Source organism: Telmatherina bonti (genome assembly GCF_933228915.1).
Source record: "Telmatherina bonti genome assembly, chromosome: 12".
Classification (NCBI taxonomy): Eukaryota; Metazoa; Chordata; class Actinopteri; order Atheriniformes; family Telmatherinidae; genus Telmatherina; species Telmatherina bonti.
Genome location: NC_136610.1, coordinates 33,365,831 through 33,384,671, shown reverse-complemented (window position 1 = coordinate 33,384,671; position 18,841 = coordinate 33,365,831). Strand labels below are relative to the sequence as shown.

Below are 18,841 nucleotides of genomic sequence, written 5' to 3'. Positions count from 1 at the left end.
TTTAAATCGTCTAGAGTTGCAGGTGGATTAACCAAACAAGAAGCACTTGGGAACAATACAATGGCCTATTCTCATTTACTGTAATCCTTGTAGGTATTGCAAGCACTTTCATATGACTCTGCAGAGAAAAGGCTACTACGAGCACCTCTCTGAAGAAACGTTTTGGCTACTGATAAAAAACACAAATGTCAACTGTAAGTAGATATTATTGATTGTTTCTAACCTTATTTTCCTTGTGGTTCACTTATGATCTCAACATTTCATTCGCAACTGGACCGAATTGTGTGAACGTGCTCGGTTAAGGCCACACCAGTGTGATTGCCTGAGGTTCTTAACTTCTTAGCATAGCATCAGGCAAGGTAAAAGAAGTATTTAGGAAAGCTATGTGGTTTTTGCTTCTGTTGTCATTAAGATGGGCATCAATGGAAGCCTGCCTTACCACTTCCAAGAAATCTATGGAGCAAACAGTTGATACTCTTTGCTGTTTTTTTTTTTAGTTTGTACCAACTTTTGCCAACATATGCTGTAAATGGTGTCACTGTTTTGACCCATTTTAAGTACTTTTGCATGAGAGAATGAACCCCATGTTCTCAGTTAAGTCAAAAATACATTGCAGGCTTCATTTTTTGATTATAGCCAACGTCTTATTATTATCTACCAACGTCTTGCGATTGGATGCTCCTGGTTGAACAGAAAAAATGTAAGAAACACTCTTTTTGGTCCTTTTTCTGTCAAAAAACCAAAAGATTTAGCATTGTTTCCAAGAATAAACAATGTTACTGCAGAATTGGTTGCGCTCTTCCTGTCTCACCCTGCTGTGGATCTGTACTCTTTGTAATGCTTCTCTGGTGACTCAGACATATAAACAGCAGGGAGCATTTCCTGTCTTTTCTCTGGTAGATAAATGTCCGAGTTACCACCATGGATGCAGAGCTGGAGTTTGCCATCCTGCAGAGCACAACCGGCAAACAGCTTTTTGACCAGGTTTGTTGTGCTTTGCAATCACACGGTTGCCTCAACAGAAACAACACAATAATCCTGATCATAACTGTTGCTGTTTTTAGGTAGTAAAGACAATCGGGCTGAGAGAAACTTGGTTCTTTGGCCTCCAGTATCAAGACAGCAAAGGTTTTTCCACCTGGCTCAAGCTGAACAAGAGGGTGAGGTGAAAGTTTGCAAGCCAACTTTAAATCCCTCGATGACTTTGCTCGGTTGCAAACAAATACTGTTAACAGTTGTGATTAAAGTTTTTTTTTTTTTTTGCTAATGCTGCTATTTCACCCCATTGAGGCTAATTAGTGCTTACTTATTCACTCTTGCATTCCCCTGCGGCGGGGTATTAATCCCAGGTGACAGCTCAAGATGTGAAGAGGGATAACCCGTTGTTGATTAAGTTCAGGGCCAAGTTCTACCCTGAGGATGTTGCTGAAGAACTGATCCAGGAGGCGACGCAGCGACTCTTCTTTCTGCAGGTTAGAAATGAAATGGCACAAATTTTTCTTTCTTTACAGCACGAAAGGGATTCGCAAGCTTTAGTAACTTATTTTCACGATTATTGGAGAAAATTGGAAAGAAATATCAGTGTTGACAAAAGGATGTCACAATATCAGCAATGCTAGTTTAGTAACCAGCAGATGCAAAAGTAAACAAGCATTCTTGGTGAAAACAAAATGTAGCACTGGTCTTAATCACCAGTGGGGGTTTCATGATGACTCACGCGGATCTGCTTTACACTCATGGGTTTACCATCTGAGAGTACACAAAAACTAGATCCATGTGCAAGAAGTAAACGTCAAAACAGATATGGCTGGTCTTTCTCTGTGAGATCTTGTACAGTAGCGCAAGCATCTATGTCTTTATTCTCTGTTTTAGGTGAAAGAGAGCATCCTAAACGACGACATATACTGTCCACCTGAGACTGCAGTACTCTTGGCCTCGTATGCAGTTCAGGTCAAACAGGGAGACTTCAGGAAAGATTATCACGTACCGGGATACCTGGCAAAAGAGAAGCTGCTGCCACAGAGGTAGAGCGTCCTGCACATAGAAGCATTAACCAAAGTGCACCTTAATTCCAGTTTCAGTCACTTGAATTCTAATTGGTTTGTCCTCTTTACTGATAAAACCAGGGTTTTGGAGCAGCATAAGCTGAATAAGAATCAGTGGGAGGAAAGGATCCAGGTGTGGCATGAAGAGCATAAGGGACTGCTGAGGTACCAAAAATATTGAGGTGCTTCTTGTGAAGCAGGTGTTCTGTATCTGACTAAACTATGGCATGCTTCAGAGAGGATGCCATGGTGGAGTATCTGAAGATAGCCCAAGACCTGGAGATGTATGGGGTCAACTACTTCAGCATCAAGAACAAGAAAGGGTCAGAGCTGTGGCTGGGAGTGGATGCGCTGGGACTAAACATCTATGATAAAAAAGACAAGTATGTCACATTTTGAGCATTTAAAATGTCTCTGGCATGTTTATAAATCACAGCTTGGGTTGATTGCAACAAAATTTGGACAGACATTTGTGTTTTCCCACACTTTTTGGAAATCCCTGTTTTGTTTTTTTTTAATATTATTTTTTTTTCAATTCTCACTTTACTATGGGGATGATTTTGAGGGGACTGTCTCATAAATTCCTTTATTCTTTTTAAATATTTGTGCTATTGTAAAAGGCTTTGTCCAAAAAACAACAGTACCCCATCTGTCACCTGCCGGTTTTTACATTTGGCATAATGAAAAATCATCTGGCCCTGATAAATACAGCCTCTAATAAATAATAAGACATGAAATTTGCCACTATGTCTTTTTTAAATTTAAACCAAAATTTCGAAGCTGTGTGCGAAGGACACTCAAAAGTAGACTTAACTTGATGTATTTGTTTCCCATCTAATGTTATTAACCACACAGGAATTTTAATCCACTTTTCTTTTCAAAGTATCTGTTTATTGAGGTTTGCATGTGGCTGTTTCTTCATGCTCACATAAGGTCACATCATAGCATTTCAACCAGGTTAAGGTCTGAACTTTGACTGGACATTTAAAACAACTGGATTTATTTTTTTCTTTTCCAGACATTGCTGGAGATTTACTGTGGTGTTCGGAAATATAATCATGTTGACCCAGTTCAGAAAAGCTTTAACTGTCAGACAGATGGCCTCATGTTTGAGCCTAAAACATTTTGGTACACAGAAGTGTTCATGGGTGACTCGATGACAGCAAGGTTTGCAGGTCCTGTGGCTGTAAAACAAGTCCAAATCATCAACCTTCCACCACCGACAGTTAGTATGAATGTTTGTACTGATGTGCTACGTGTAGTTTTTGCCAAACCTGCTTGTGCATTGTAACCAAATGTCTCCAATTTGGTATCGTCCCTCTAAAAGCTATTGTTTCCGACGTCTTGTGGTGTGCTCAGATGCAACTTTGCAAACCGAAGCTACGTTGCCTTGTTCTTTTTACAGAGAAAAGACTTTCTCCTTGCAGTGCTTTTGAAACAAATCATCACATTTAATTAGCTAAAACTGAGGCCTGTACCTTGGTAGCAGACACGTTTCGGCTGAATCCAGGCAACTACATCAAGTGCTGTGTGGGCCATACGTAGACCAGATGTCTGTTCACAGCCTGACTTGGATTATGGCAGGTCTCCTGTGCCAACACCTTAAGTCAAGGCCAACTTTGATCCAATTAAAAACATATCTGGGCCAAAGCTTTTTTGCTATGTGGGTAGTGTCTGAGAAGTAGCGGTAGGATTCATTGCACTCTCTTGATATCCACTCCGGTCTCATGTGTTGTCCAGTTGTGAATAGTCTTTTTCTGTTTTTAAAATTGTGACATGGTGAACTGAAATCCTTCATAATTTTATCCACTTTGAGTATGTTTGCATGAAGATGCTGGCATATTTAACTCAATGCAGTTTCCACAGCCTTACATAAGTTCAAAATAACTATATACTATGGAGTTTTTTATCTGAGTGTGCTGATATATGTCAAATATACTACACTAAAACATGCTAATGTTTCTGCAGGATGACTCCAAAGATTGGTTTCCCCTGGAGTGAGATCAGAAACATTTCCTTCAATGACAAGAAATTCGTCATCAAGCCAATTGACAAAAAAGCTCCGGTATGCATCACATGTACATGATGGCGAGATTTGATGAAGTCGCCAGTGTATAAATACAGAGCAGAGGTGTGCCATTTGGAGGGGTAGATTATTTGGTTAGAGTTTTTTATGGCTCGTTGAATAACCAGTTTATCTTGGTTTACCCTCTTTTAATGGATGCTGTGGATTAAATGGCTGTTATTTCCCCACTTAGAGCAGTCATTATCCTAGCATTACCAAAAACACTTTCACAACTACATTTAAGGCTTTCTTTTGAATGTACATCTTTAAAAAGATGCAGACTTATAAGCTGTAAACAGGAGATGTGGCAGAAGCCCATTGGTTATTGGTGAAATAATCAGTTCTACAAACCCCTAAATTACAGTTACTTGACAGCAGCTACTTGATCTCTCTTTAAAAACATCAGCTTAGACCATCAAGCCCAACTTCTGACTCCATGCCCTGATGGAAGGAAAAAGTCAACAACTTTAAGAGAAAAAAAAGAATCATATATCTTGAGTTAAAGGTTTTTCACGTATCAGGTAAACTCATTACTGTTTTTGTTTGTTCAAGGACTTTGTCTTCTACGTACCTCGACTTCGCATCAACAAACGTATCCTGGCATTGTGCATGGGAAACCATGACCTGTACATGCGCAGACGCAAGCCTGACACCATTGAGGTGCAGCAGATGAAGGCACAAGCGAGGGAGGAGAAGAACAAGAGGCAAATGGAGAGGTACAGAGAGAGGGGGGGGGGGAATAATGGAAACTTATTTTTTTTACAGTTTACACTGTGTTCTCTCTGATTTAAGAAAGAACTGTCAAGAGATAACTTTTTTTATATGTGTATTTATGCACAATTCTCCTTGTCAGGGCTCTGCTTGAGAGTGAGAAAAAAAAGCGAGAAAATGCTGAGAAGGAAACAGAGAAGATTGCTCGTGAGACCATGGAGCTGATGGAGAGATTGAGACAGATTGAAGAGCAGACAAAAAGAGCTCAGGATGGTCTGACAACTCTCTGAATACAAATTTTTCTTAAGTACTGCTTTATTTTTTTTCCCTGTTAAAGGAAGTCAAAAGAATGGCTGAATACATTAAAAACAGTTTTGATCTAAAGCTTATACCATGTGGACATGTTAGGGATACATTGGAAGGGTGTGTGGTGGGTGATTTAAGCACATGTGGATGATAGATATACATTAGAGATATGATCAGCACAACATCGATATCAGCCGATGTCGGCTTCAAAATTAGATGTCAAATATCGTCCATTCCACTAATATACTTATCTGATAAGTGACACAGAACATAATCCAAGTCTGATTTAACTAGAATAGGATGCACATATCTTACTTGCTTTGTTTGTTTTTGTACATGCACAAAGAGTGAATATTACAGTCATTCAGCCGTTTTTTACATCAGGTCAGCATGACAAAGAGGCAAAGAGAATGCAGAATAACACTGCATTTTAATTAACACTGTATTTGTTGTGTAATATATATACACATATATTTATGTGTGTATATATATTTTTCTTTCAGAGCTTGAGGAGCAGACACGTAGAGCACTTGAATTGGAGAAAGAGCGAACAATTGCTCAGGAGGAGGCTGAGCGTCTGGACAAGGATCGCAGAGCTGCAGTCGAGGCTAAAGCAGCCCTGCTACATCACTCTGAAACCCAAACCAAGAGCCAGGAAAACCTGGTGCTCGTGCAAAACACAAATTTGTTGTTGTTTATTCTTTAGTTTTACTCATTTAAATCAAACAAAAGAATTCTCTCCAAATCCCAGATGATGACATAGTTAACACAAACCCACTCATTTGAGGACCTTTGTTTTTAGTCAGGAGTCATTAACCTGGACCGTGATGCCAGGAACAAACATGTATCATGCATGCACACATGCACACACACGTATACTGACTCATTTTCTCTTGTGCACTTCACACGCACATACAGAGCACAATGACCTTAGATCAGAAGCACTCTTAACTCTCTTTCCATTTGTGTGCATGGTTGTACAGGCCACTGAGCTGGCAGAGCTTACCTCTAAGATCTCCCAGCTGGAAGACGCCAAGAAGAAAAAGGATGAGGAGGCGAAACGGTGGCAGAAAAGGGTGAGAGAAAATTTGGGAACCATGAAAGGGATAAGGGATGAATCACACGTGAGCAGAGAGAGAAGTCTGCAAGCAGATCTGTACAAAATATAATGAACTATTAGCTGAGGATGTGTGTATTTTGAGTGAATTATATCCCTGTCACAACAGAGTTGTAACCTCCAGTCACTGGACACCATTGCTGACTAAAGGAAACTATTAAATTTGAATGCAAATTTCACTTAGGGATTATGTAAAAGTGTGTTCAAAACAAATGAGCTTGCAAATAAGAAAAACTACCTGAACTTGGATGCAGTCTTGCAGAGATGTGCAGTTGTTATTTCTGCAGTGTAATGACACGAGAAACTGTTGCATTTAATGATCTTTCTGATTTCTTTGCCCTTTTTTTTTTTTTTTGGTAGAATCTTATTTAAAAAATCTTAATTGTATAAATGAGAGAAACTGGACTCCTTAACCCAGATTAAATATAATTTATGTGGTTTGTCCACTTGTCTACAGAGTGAGAAAGTCTCTGAAAATCCAGGTTTCTCCATAGGCCATCTAGTTTTGTGTTCTTTGTTGAAAACCAGTCAAGTGGTTTATCCCATTTAACAAAAACAAAGTGAACCAGGCTACCTGTCAAACCCCATTAATATCCAACCACAGCACTTCAGAGTAAGTCGTGTGTGTTGACAGGCAATTATGGCAGAGGCTGATTTGGACCGAACCAAAGAGGAGCTGAAGACTAAACTCATGGGTGTCCACATCCAGAATTCAGTCCACACTCACATGCATGAGCACGATGAGACGGATGAGAGCAGCGCAGAGGCGAGCGCTGAGCTGACTTCTCCTGGCATGGTCCGAGACCGCAGTGAGGAGGAAAGGATAACGGAGGCGCAGAAGAACCAGAGACTGCAGAAAAACCTCAAGGTGAGACTGGGTGAATGTAGTTTGGAAGTCTGGGGTTTTTGTTTTTTTTCCATCTAATTGAAGTAGCTTTTAAGAGTGCATGCAAATTCATTAAAAGGGCCTGAATTTTAAATTGAGAAAAGTTTAGTATCTGTGAATAATGTTTTGTAAATCAAAAATTGCCCCTGAGTGGTGAGACTAATGGAACAGTGAATGAATGGACTTTTTTTTTCCAAGCAGTCGACCAAAACAAAACTGTGTGCAGAGGAAACCTTGTTTCCCAAATGATTGACCTCAACATTACCACGTTGTTTTTGAAGGCAGTTCAGTCTCTTTTTATATCAAGATGACGTTTGCCATACATAGAAACCTGGTAACACTTCCTGGTAAGCATCAACACCACAGAAGGATCATATGAGAATGAAACTGGCATTTAGAGGAGTTGGCTCCTTCTCTTTTCTGATCCAGTTTGTGATTTGAAAACCACATTTTCCGGTGGCATTTTTAAGATGATTTTGCCAAACTTTTTTAAGCTGTTTATTGTCCTAGAGGTTTTAAATCACCTGTGCAGATGGCAGACTAATTACCTTCACCAGAACTAAGTGCACTTCACATAATTAAACATAGTTGCACCAGTACATTATCATTGTTTCCGTTTTCAACCAGGGTGCAGCTCTCATCCGTGGTCTCTGTCTCACATCTGGAATGATGCACCTTGTTATTTGCGCGACTCAACACAAAAACAGATTTAATAACTATTGCTAATAGTGTTTTCAGATTGGGGTTGAGGAGAGTGGGGAGGAGAGGGAGTAAGGCTACTGAATAGTCTCCCCGTCTCAGGTAAAAAAGGATTTTATTCCATTCTGCTCTGTTTCAGTTCCTGAGCACCGAGCTGGCCAGAGCTGTTGACGAGAGCAAAAAGACCCCCAATGACCTGATCCACGCTGAGAATGTGAAGGCCGGCCGTGACAAATACAAGACCCTACGTCAGATTCGTCAGGGCAACACTAAACAACGCATCGATGAGTTTGAATCCATGTGAGGCAACCTGCTGTCGGCCTGCTTGCACTGAAAGTAGGATGAGACAAAGGAGGATGATGAGCTGAAGTCTCAGAAGAGACGCTGCAGATTAGCATCTACATAATTCATCTGAAGTTACTAAATATGACAACAGATTCTATTATATCTCACACTGTGCCATTTCATCTTTAAAGTTCCTGATTTCAATAGTTTCCTGAAGATTTCACTGAAAAATAAGAACAGTTCTTAGAGGTAGGCTGCCTTTGACTGATTACAGGAACAAAAAAACCCCAAACATCTCCACTCCAGTCCTGAGCTGTAAACTTTTATCATTGTTGCCCTCATTTATGCCATTCTTGAAGACCTGATTACACATAAGTTAAATTGTGATGTACCATCCTGAAGGCAGTGTGAACTGATTGTAGTAGTGACATTGAAAGCGCTTGACTTTGTGAAAATTAAAATTTAAAAGGAGCACAAAGCAGTGTGCTGTGTGTGCATCAGTGTCTACATGAATGAATGAGCATCACTGTCAGTGTGTGGAAGGACAGATAAAAGTTGCATTACCGCTTCGTGTTTTTTTTGGTTTTTTTTTTACGTAATCATGACTTCTTCACTGCACTTTTACAGTCTTCCCTCTGTTGCAGAAAAGATGGCTGCTATAAATAACCCCATCCTCTGTTTCATTTGGGGATTTTATTTCTTCTTATCTTATTTCCTTTGAATTCATTTGACCATTTGCAGACTGCATTGTAGATTCATCTTTGTGTTCAGAAATAAACATTGGAACACCACTGGCCATCATTTTTCAGCTTTTTTTGCATCTTTATTTTGACATGTAGGCAACAAATAATATCATTTAACTCTTAAAAACAGACAAAGCCACGTATCCAGGCGCAACACTGAGAAGAAAGATGTTAAACCACTTCACTAAGAGGCGCTTTTCTCGCGAGATTTATTTATTTACGCATCCAAATAACGGGAGGTGAACCGCCTACTTTCCAATTGGCATAATAAGTTACATTACGGTTATTGTTCAGCGTGTAATCCTGCCGCTGTGGCCAGATGGAGTTCAAAGTCCTCCCACTTGCTCCTGCACTTATACTCGAGGTTAATTTTAGTCTCTGAGAATGGAGAGTCTGTAAACGCAGAGAGGTAAAAAGTTCAGCAGCTCTTTCATTTGTGGATCCGATCGGCGGGACGTCCATTCTCTCTTCCACGACGACGCGCTGAGCAGAATCCCCCATCCGCCGACACGCAGGAGTGCGCGCTCATTGGGTAGGCGTCTTCTCCCCGAGAAAGTGTTTGGTTTGGTCCCAGCGCACTGACTGCTTCAACTCCAAGGACGCGAAGTGAACATGGCCTTTTGCTCGAGCCTGTCAGACAGAGGAGAAAGTGCCAACTCTTTGCCTGCGACAGAGAGGGATCCTCTGGATGCAGCTGATGGCTACGCGTGTTCCACTGCTGAGCTCAGTAAAGCCGTGTCAGTGTCTCTGGGTTTGGATTCCCTGTCGTCTCCGCTCTCCAACATGCAGCAGTGCCCCAGCAGCGCCATCGCGGACTACGACTCCGCTTGCGGCGGAAATAGTTCCAAAGGAATGCTGGAGTTGGGAACGCCTGGAAATCTGAACTCGGAAGGAAGTAGGTTTGTTCTGACTGACAGCAACCCAAGAGACGATGACTTTGGAGAAGTGTGCCTTGGCATACGGCAGGTGAGCTGCATGGATCCGTTTAGTTCGGGTGAAGTGGACAGCGCGCGGTCGGTGGCGCGTGGCTCCGTGATATCCAGATATGTCTGCAAGGAATCAAACGTGCTTATGAGCCCTCTAGCAGAGCCTCCCGAAAGCTCTCTGGTAACAGATGTGTTACCTTTGAAACCTTTCTCTGCTTACACCAGTTCAAGCTTGTACAGAGATTCCCAGAGTGTGTGGTGCGCACCGGAGCGCGCACGCAGCAACCGACCCGAGCCCCTCAGAGGCGGATCCGATGGGCATAATTACTTGTGTAAATACTGCAATTGTGGGCAAAGCTCGTTCCGATCCAGGCAGGAATGCAACTGTGTATGGTACAGCAGAGGTGAGCGGGGTGGCAGAGCGGGCATGCAGGCAGCAGCGGCGGCGGCGGCACAGGCGTATGGCCAAGTGGAAAGTTACCCAGACGCAATTCGTCAAGGGCAAAGCACTTTTTCCACTATCAAGAGCGAACCTTCAGCTTGGGTGGACTACACAGATCGCACTTTCAGGTAAAGTGTCTGTTTAAGTGGCTTGTTTATTCATTTATTTGCTTATTGTTCCATTTGGGTCAGCTCTGGTCACTTTAAGTCTTTACCAGCGCTCAGTCACTCATCTGTCTCTTATCAGAGACAAAAGAACAGAAGCAGCGGGAGCACAGTGTCTAGTGGTCATGCTTCAGTACACCAAGCTTTTTACAGTTTGGCATTTTCTATTAAGAGGATGTGATGATTAGTTGTGACTTCAACTCTCTAATAGCCTTTTACTTAAAGTGCGCTCTCAGATTTCTGCCTCTGAACATTTGCTCCATGTCAGCACACACAAATAAAAATTATTGTTATGTATTGTTCATAGCCATGCCTGAACTGATACATTGTGTATCAGGACTAAATCATTTGAGCTATAATAGCCGCATGTGCTCTTCTTGGCCTTGGCCAAGCTGTGTTTCAACAGCCAGAGTGAACCAAAGTTCAACCAATCCCCGACTTTCCATAAACGTCCTTATTTGTGCTGTGACTAGCTTCACAAGCTACTACCAGACATGAGTTAATGTATCAGTGTCACTATAAACAAGAGATACAGCACCTGTTGCTGATTCTGTGCTCAGAAAGGAAGCAAAAGTGGGGTCAGGAGTTACTGATTCCTAAAAAAGAAGAACTAACTCTGCTATTCTTTAATCACAAGTTTGCTTTTGCCTGTGAATTGACTTCTTTTCTTATGTAATCACTCATGAGATGGGGGTGGGGGACACTCAGTATATAATTGGATGAGATTTCGGGAATTAGTGCTCCAAATCTCTGTGTGGGACGGACCCAGTGACCCAAATCTGATAATATGCCTGTTTTACCAGGTGCTTTAAAGCTTTTTATGTGGATATCCGAGCTGGAGAAGATGAAACTGTTATTAAATCTCTCAGCTTGTATCTTTTACCATTTGAGTCCTTTAAAAACAACACAGTGTTGCATCTGTATGTGTGTGTGTGTGTGTGTGCAGGCATGAGGATTTTTTTCCAGGCGTCTACCTATCAGACAGGAGAGTGTGTCAGGTGTGTGGCGATGATGCATCTGGTTGTCACTATGGAGCAGTCACCTGCGGCAGCTGCAAAGTGTTCTTCAAAAGGGCCGCTGCAGGTGGGTGCAACACACAAAAACACACCAGCATCCACTTTACCCGAACACAACAAATTATCCATCCGCTGATTTAATTTCTTACACCCACTTGCTCTCTCATGCCGACAGGGCACAGTGACCTGACATTATGAGGGCAAGTTATTTGTTATCAGTAAACACCCACATATCGTTGCTATGAGTAGAAGCAGAGACACTGTGGAGCATTAATCCTCCAGGACCTTCTGTGTGCCACCAGGTAAGCAGAACCACCTGTGTGCCAGCCGGAACGACTGCACCATCGACAAGCTGCGGAGGAAAAACTGCGCCTCGTGTCGCCTAAAGAGGTGCTTCATGTCAGGAATGAGCCTGAAAGGTGTGAAACTAAAGAAAGAAAACAGAGAGAGAGGCAGAGGGATGAAATTCTGTGTGCTTGGAGAATGAAGTCAGGGCAGTCGGACACCTTACAGTTCTCGGATCAGACTGCATTTGCCAGGGGAAAAATAAAAAATCTGGATTTTTTTATGCTTCACAATTTAAAAAACAATTTTTTTTTATTATAAAATCACTTTTTTTCAAAAAAATAATCCATTTGCAAATTTTTGTCATTTTTATTGTTTTTATTGACCTTTTTACCTGTTTTCTTGGGTTTCATAGCAGCAGCTACTGGATTTTTTCCTCATTGAAATCAAGGGGAAAAAAATGACGAGCAAAATAAAGTTTCATACATTTATTTTGTTTTTAATCAACAAAAATCAGCCATATCAAAGAATTGTGAGAATCACAATATAAATCGAATCGGGACAAACGCATATCATCAGTATTTGCTGTAATACAGTGTAACAAATGCTTTTTACAGGAGTTTCTTTTCTTTCTGGATAGTTCTACGAAACATTTCACATGTTTATGATAAAAAAAAAAAAAAAGAAAAAATAAACAGCTTGAGACTAGTCTGGCATCGTATCTGATCATTGCATTTAGCCAGTTTGTGCTCTTTTAGCTGCTTGTCTGTATTGCATGTGGCCAATTGTAGGTCGCCGGCTGAAGGGAGCCGGACAGACAAGAAACGGAGAGGAAGAGCAACTGACTGCCACCTGGGTGCACGGAGAGATGGATGAGAGGGCAGGGAAGAAAGATGTCGTCATGGAGGCCAGAAATGCAGCAGCCAGAGTTCAAGGTGGGGAGGATAAGACGCGAACATGCTCAGCTCAGTTGTTTCCGCTGAAGACAACGTTTCTTTTTTTTTTTTTCTTTTTTAAAGAAATACTCCTGTTACGCTTGTGTATCTTTCATAGGACCCCAAGGCCCTCCTCAAGGCATCCCCCAAACTCTGCGCTCCTGCCTGACCCTGCTAAGCATCCTGCAGTCCATCGAGCCCGCCGTGGTCAATGCCGGACATGACCCCGCCCAGCCGGACAGCCCCGCGTCTCTGCTCACCAGCCTCAACGAGCTGGGAGAAAGACAACTGGTAACCGTGGTGCGCTGGGCCAAGGCCATACCAGGTAAACCAGTCTGAGCCAAGCTAACCGCTCCTGCAGAATGCTCCAGATGACTGGCATAGTCGTTCCGGGTCAGTATATTCACAACAAAAACAATGCACTTGTCAACAATACAGAGTATGAGCGCTTTGCTCGCAGTGCACGGTGATGTGGAGGTGTGTTACCGCTATCAGTAGAAGTATCAGGAATGTTGGTGGCAAGGCCTCAAGAGCTGGGTCAGGAGATAACAGAATTCACTGGCAGGTTAAAACTGTTCCGGCGTTGACCACTAGAGGGGGGTGTGTTCACGTCTAAAGCCAGCAGGGAGACCTGTGGATGGGCAGCATCGTGCCTCTCCTGTAATCTGCTGATAGTTTTCACATGAATCCAGTTGAGCTGAGAGGAGCACATTTGATGACTTATCACATTAACTTGAGGATATTTTGAATAAAAAGGGGTGTTGTTGACAGGTTTCCGCGACCTGCACGTGGACGATCAGATGTCTGTGATCCAGCTGTCGTGGATGGGGGTGATGGTGTTCGCTTTGGGCTGGAGGTCCTACAATTTGACAAACTGCTCCATGCTGTACTTTGCCCCGGACCTGGTTTTCAATGAGTAAGTCATGAAAAGAAAAAAAAAAAAAAAGAAAGTGTTGTTTTCAAACTCAGCAGGTCGTCTTAGAGATCTGACATCAAGAAGTTGTTTTTAGTGACTTATAGTTGCTAAAAGTTTGCCAAACCTGACGCGGTGTCTTTCTTCAGACAAAGAAAGTTTGTTGGGGTGTAATCAGTTGGAATAACCAGAGTGGCGAGCGTTTTGGTGGAGCGTCATGAGGATTCACTTGTCATCATCACTGGAAAGAAAAGGCGCTGTGGAACACCAGCTTCAGAGGAAACCTGACTAATCACACCGTAAACATCTCTTTTTAGGCGTGACAGTAAACAAGCGTGTTCTGTTCTTGCCATTTCCTCGGCGCCTGATAAACGTGGCCGCAGAGGAATCACCTTCAGATGATTTATTCCATTTCATCTTCGCAAAAAACCAGCCGCGAGTCCCCGAGAACTGCGGCGGCGTCGACGCGTTTCCTTTTTTCACCTTGACAAGTTCTGATTTGCAGCTCAACTTTGCTGCCTCCATCAAAGCGCTCCTTTAACTTCGCTCTTTCGTCTTTTCTTTGTACTTTTCGAAACTTCACGCAGGCCTTTCGCCGCAAATCGCAACGCTCGACGCACATGCACTGCTGCTTACACGTCTGGAAACGGGTGGAAAAGGGTGCTGCTCAGACGCCAACGCCGGTCGCAGGCCCTTTGGTGTCGCTCGCAATTTTCCGATGCTTTGTGCGACATTAGCGAAACGCTCGCTCTCTCTGCATTAGACCTCTGTCACTCTGCAGGGCTGCTTCTGACCTGCATGGTAATGGATATGCCTGCCCTCGCTGCTGACCCTCATTTTTCTCTGCCGTTCTCTTTTTTCCATTATCCGTCTAACTCATTTTTCTCTCACCCCTGCTGCTTTTTCTTCCTCTTTCCTCCTCTCTCATCTCTGCAACTATTAATTGTCTTCCTCCTTTCTATTTTGCACTCTGTCTGACCATCTTCCTGGCTTCACACGTCTTCTTTTGTCGCACCTTGTGCTTCCTCCTTCCCTCTCATGCTTTTTTTTTTTCCCTCTGTCTTGTATACTCTTCTTCACAGCCAGCGGATGCAAGTGTCCAGTATGTATGAACACTGCATGAGGATGAAGCTGCTTGCCCAAAGGTTCTGCAAGCTGGAGGTTACAGAGGAAGAGTTCCTCTGCATGAAAGCCCTCGTCCTCTTCAGCATCAGTGAGTCCCTTGGCGTTGTGTCTGAATAATCGCTTAAATGTCAACTCAGCAAGTGATGTATGACTTTAGAGGAGCGTGGCCATACTTCAGAGGGGGTGATGGGATGGATAAGGTCTGTGAGACTTATTGTTGTGTTCTGGCTCTGGTCACAGTACCAGTGGAGGGCCTGAAGAACCAGCGATGTTTTGATGAGCTGCGGACCTCCTACATCAAGGAGCTGGATCGCCTGGCCAGCCACCGCGGAGAGACCACCCGGACGCAGAGGCTGTTTCAGCTCACGCAGCTGCTGGACTACCTCCAGACGGTAATTCACGCTCTCTTGCAAATAAAACAAAAAAAACCTCACCAGAACACATCTGTAAACTGTCATTTCAGCTGGTGTCACTGAGTTGCTTCAATAAAAAACTAATGTGGATCAAAGCGTCCCTCCTAAGTACACAAATCCTGAATCCAGCGGTACAGTGTTGGCTTATCATTAACCTACCAGGCAGCATCCATCAGTCCTTCAGTCTCTGCATTCAGAATTTAAGCATGCATTTCTAGCAATGCTTAATCCTCACTGAACTTAAAAGAAGGAAGAACACCAGCTCGGGGAACCTGAAAACATGTGCTGTCGTTTGCATTTTCTTCTGATTTACATCTACTGTGATTTTCCTTTTTAATATATGAAAGCATTTTAAGTAGAGCCGATTTGATTGGTGACATTAAAAACCTCAAAACGCACTCAGAATGCGCTCCCTTGCATGCATTACAGCATGAAAGGTTCACAGGGCACGTTTTCCGCCATCCATCCGCTGTATCATTATTTTCGCTCTAACATCTGGGCACATATGTAGCCAAGATAAATAACATCAGTGGAACCTGAAGTAAATCACGCTGTGAGAGCTTGTTCCACACGCAGGCATGCCTGACTGTCTCGGTGAGATTTATCACACGTCTTGTCATCATCAGGATGTGAGAACATGATACTGTTTGCATCGTAAATCTTAACATTTTCATTTTAGCATAAAAAGACGAGAGACTTTGGATTTTTAACATTTATTTTTAATTTATTTTGTTTTTTTTGGTTTTTTTTGAGAATTTTCTTTCAACCCAACTCGAGCAGCAGCACACAGTAAAAGCAAAGCCATGTCGTGGATTTTAAATACCAGCTTTTAATGGAGATTCCCAGCAGGTGTTCGACCACCAGAGGGTGTAGATGAACCACGTTCTGGCTTTAATGGCTTTAGAACTTGTGTGAGGACAATTAACCGTAAGAGGAGAAAGCCCTGACATCACTGATGGGGGTGGGACCAGCAGAGCAGCACACTGTGAAGTTCCCTCCTGCAGAGAGCAGAGCTGCAGCAGTTTCATCCTTTAAATGCTCAGCCTTGTGCCTTATGAGCTGGAGAGCAGCCAGAGAGTCTCTGGCAGGGCCCTTAAAGCAGGAGTTTTTTGCAGCACAAGCTTTTTTTTTTTCTTCCTCCTTTTTCTCTCTTGTCTGTGGAACTCAGACTGTCAGGTGTTCCCTTCCCCTTCTCTGTTTAGGGTTGTGTCTGAACACAAGCCCCAATCGTTCCATTTGCTCCCATTTTCAATGTTTTTTTTTCCCCCTCTCTTTCTCTTCCATGTTTTGTCTCTACGTCTCAGGTTGTGAGGAAGCTGCACCAGTTCACCTACGACCTGTTCATCCAAGCTCAGTCCCTGCAGATGCGCGTCAACTTCCCCGAGATGATCTCAGAGATTGTCAGCGTTCATGTGCCCAAGATCCTGTCCGGCATGGTCAAGCCAATCCTTTTCCACAATACAGCCTAGACAACGAGTCTCCCCGATCCCTCTGACCCGTCACAAACCCCGACATCCAGAACTTTCACCTTTTCCAGCAAAGCAGAAATGTCAGAAGAGGGTTTATGGCTTTATGGGGGGGGGGATGAGTGGACACAGACAGGGAAGGAAAGCGCACTTGTCCTGTATAATGTTAAATAGTCCCGTCCCCTCTTGCTCCCACTTCACCGTATCAGGCACATCCCATGTTTTTGGAGCTGATTAAACCACTTGCATGCATTCATCATCACAAGCAGTTAAAACTTGCCATGTAGACTTCTTCGGCTTTTAATCAAGCTGGGTATCACTGCTGTCGTCCTGAACCGACTCAGTTTCATTCACAACAGCCTGAATCCGTTCAATTCCTGACTAATCTGATTAGATTCTGTATCCATTCATTTCCAGATATGAATGTGGCAGCACCAATCTCCCTAGAATATGAAAGACTTTCTCAGACGCCTATTTTTTTTTTATTAAACACTGAGCCCGTTTCCATGACCGTGACAATCAGACATCTGGGCGTAATCAGCTGATACGAAAGATCATCGTCTATGATCACGTTTGTCAAACATGGCAGAGCTCACAGACTTAGCTTTAGCTGCTAACATGAGACGTAAAAAAGGTGCTAAATCTTTTACAGGTGAATGTAATTCAGCAGTGAATAAAAAAGTCGCAGTTTGGCATCATTTTGGTGAGAGAAGTGCACATAATGGCCTTGCAACTGTGATCATAATCCACCAAAAGACCTTTATTCTCCTTATTTATGACGTTTCTGATAGTTTTCCAGCCTTGCGTGTATTATTTTATTATCTGTTGTCCGGAAACAAATTTCTTACTAGTTCTTTTTTAAAAATCTAAATGTGGTATTATCCTTGCAAGAGCAGCTGATTTATGGACAGGCAGCCTCTCAGTTGTCTCTATATATATTAATCAATATTAAAATTGTTGAATTTTTTTTAATGGATTCAAATTGATTGATTTATTTTGGTGGCCCAGCTCTTGCTTTTCGCGCCAGCTACCATCAGCCGAGGAAGAGAAAGACAGCAGGGAGAAAAACACGTTGCTCGCTTCACACCCCCAACGCTTTCTGTGTGCATGTACGATGGCATTTGAACTAGTTTTTCCACAATGAATGTAACTGTGTGCACCTGAGGTGAAAAAAAGCCGTTTGACTGGCACTTAATAAGCAGATGTGACTTGCATGCTACCAGGCAAAGCTGTGTCGCCTGAAGGCACATGAAGACATTTTTAAAAGCCGTTGTCATATGTTCTCAAAAAAAGATTTTTGTCTTAATACTTTTATGTGTTGTTACGATAAGCACGATAAGTGCAAGTGACTGCAGTAAAGTCCATTTTAAATGTATATTTATGATTTTTTTTTTTTTTCTCATATTAAAAGTCGCACCAGAGACAATGAAGAATGTTCTTAGTGTTTTTTGCTCCAATGACTTGTTAAATCAACTAAAACACTGGGTGACTTTAAAAAAAAGAAGAAAAAAAAAAACCACTCTTAAAGTACTTTTTTTTTGCCAAGGTGGATATTTCATACTTGTTCCGTAACTTTTTCTACAATTTCTTAAAGGTGATAAACGCTTTCCAGTGTATCATTGTGCATTCCTGTCGCTTGTGTAAACATCAACTGTTCAATCATCAGTTTGCTCATTTGTTGCCATATTTACAGCTTTACATGTAATAAAATGAAATAAAAGTGAAGCATGAGCCTCTTGGTTTAGTGTGAAGAGTGTTACTGCTGCTCTGGAGTGTGTGTGTGTGTGTGTGTGTTGAAACAAATTAATTTACTGCAACGTGAGAATGAAAGTATGTCCGCTTTCGGTTCTGTGGTTTTATGCACGTGGACATGAGGGAGAAAAGAAATGAGGCAAATACATTCTCAGATGAGCAACAAGACATACTACACCGTGGAATAAAAAACTAAGCTGAAATGCAGCGAATGTTTGTGGAAAAGCTCTCCAGCATGTGCTGGTTTCTGAGAGACTATTGTCTCAGTCTCACATTTAGCCACACCTTCTTCACAGTGTTGCTTCAGTTCATTAAAGTTTGCAGACATTTGTTTTCACACAGTTCTCTGCATGTCCCACCACAGCGTTTTAATAAAGGCTTGGGCTTTGAATCATTGCAACAGATTCGTTGTTTTCTTTTTCAGCCATCCTGCCAGCATTTTTCACCTGTTGCATGACACACTTTGACACCCCTACTTGACATTATCTTTAGACAAATGCTCCAAATCAGCAAACTACTACAACAGAGATGCTTTTATTCAACAAAT

The 18,841-nt window shown here is 42.4% G+C and overlaps 1 protein-coding gene and 1 pseudogene across 2 annotated transcripts; both read left to right on the top strand.

Moving 5' to 3' along the window:
- Positions 1 to 663: 663 nt before the first annotated feature.
- On the top strand, positions 664 to 8,133 carry LOC306763570 (moesin-like; annotated as a pseudogene). Its single transcript has 14 exons — positions 664 to 700; positions 901 to 984; positions 1,065 to 1,160; positions 1,350 to 1,472; positions 1,873 to 2,024; positions 2,127 to 2,210; positions 2,282 to 2,428; positions 4,014 to 4,110; positions 4,663 to 4,826; positions 4,964 to 5,094; positions 5,631 to 5,791; positions 6,111 to 6,203; positions 6,879 to 7,112; positions 7,969 to 8,133. The product of its transcript is annotated as a moesin-like (transcript).
- An 812-nt stretch (positions 8,134 to 8,945) lies between these two features.
- LOC306763221 (androgen receptor-like) lies at positions 8,946 to 18,281 on the top strand. Its single transcript, XM_079249987.1, has 9 exons — positions 8,946 to 10,353; positions 11,336 to 11,472; positions 11,708 to 11,824; positions 12,482 to 12,625; positions 12,744 to 12,950; positions 13,397 to 13,541; positions 14,621 to 14,751; positions 14,904 to 15,055; positions 16,381 to 18,281. Exons 1-9 carry the CDS (start codon positions 9,470 to 9,472, stop codon positions 16,543 to 16,545), a joined length of 2,082 nt encoding a protein of 693 aa, XP_079106113.1. The 5' UTR covers positions 8,946 to 9,469; the 3' UTR covers positions 16,546 to 18,281.
- The last annotated feature ends 560 nt before the right edge of the window (positions 18,282 to 18,841 follow it).

Excerpts from the sequence above, each read along its gene's own strand:
- LOC306763221 (XM_079249987.1), top strand. The coding sequence starts at position 9,470 with ATGGCCTTTTGCTCGAGCCTGTCAGACAGAGGAGAAAGTGCCAACTCT. Across the intron at positions 11,473-11,707 it reads CTTCAAAAGGGCCGCTGCAG|GTAAGCAGAACCACCTGTGT; the intron begins GTGGGTGCAACA and ends GTGTGCCACCAG. Across the intron at positions 13,542-14,620 it reads CCGGACCTGGTTTTCAATGA|CCAGCGGATGCAAGTGTCCA; the intron begins GTAAGTCATGAA and ends TCTTCTTCACAG.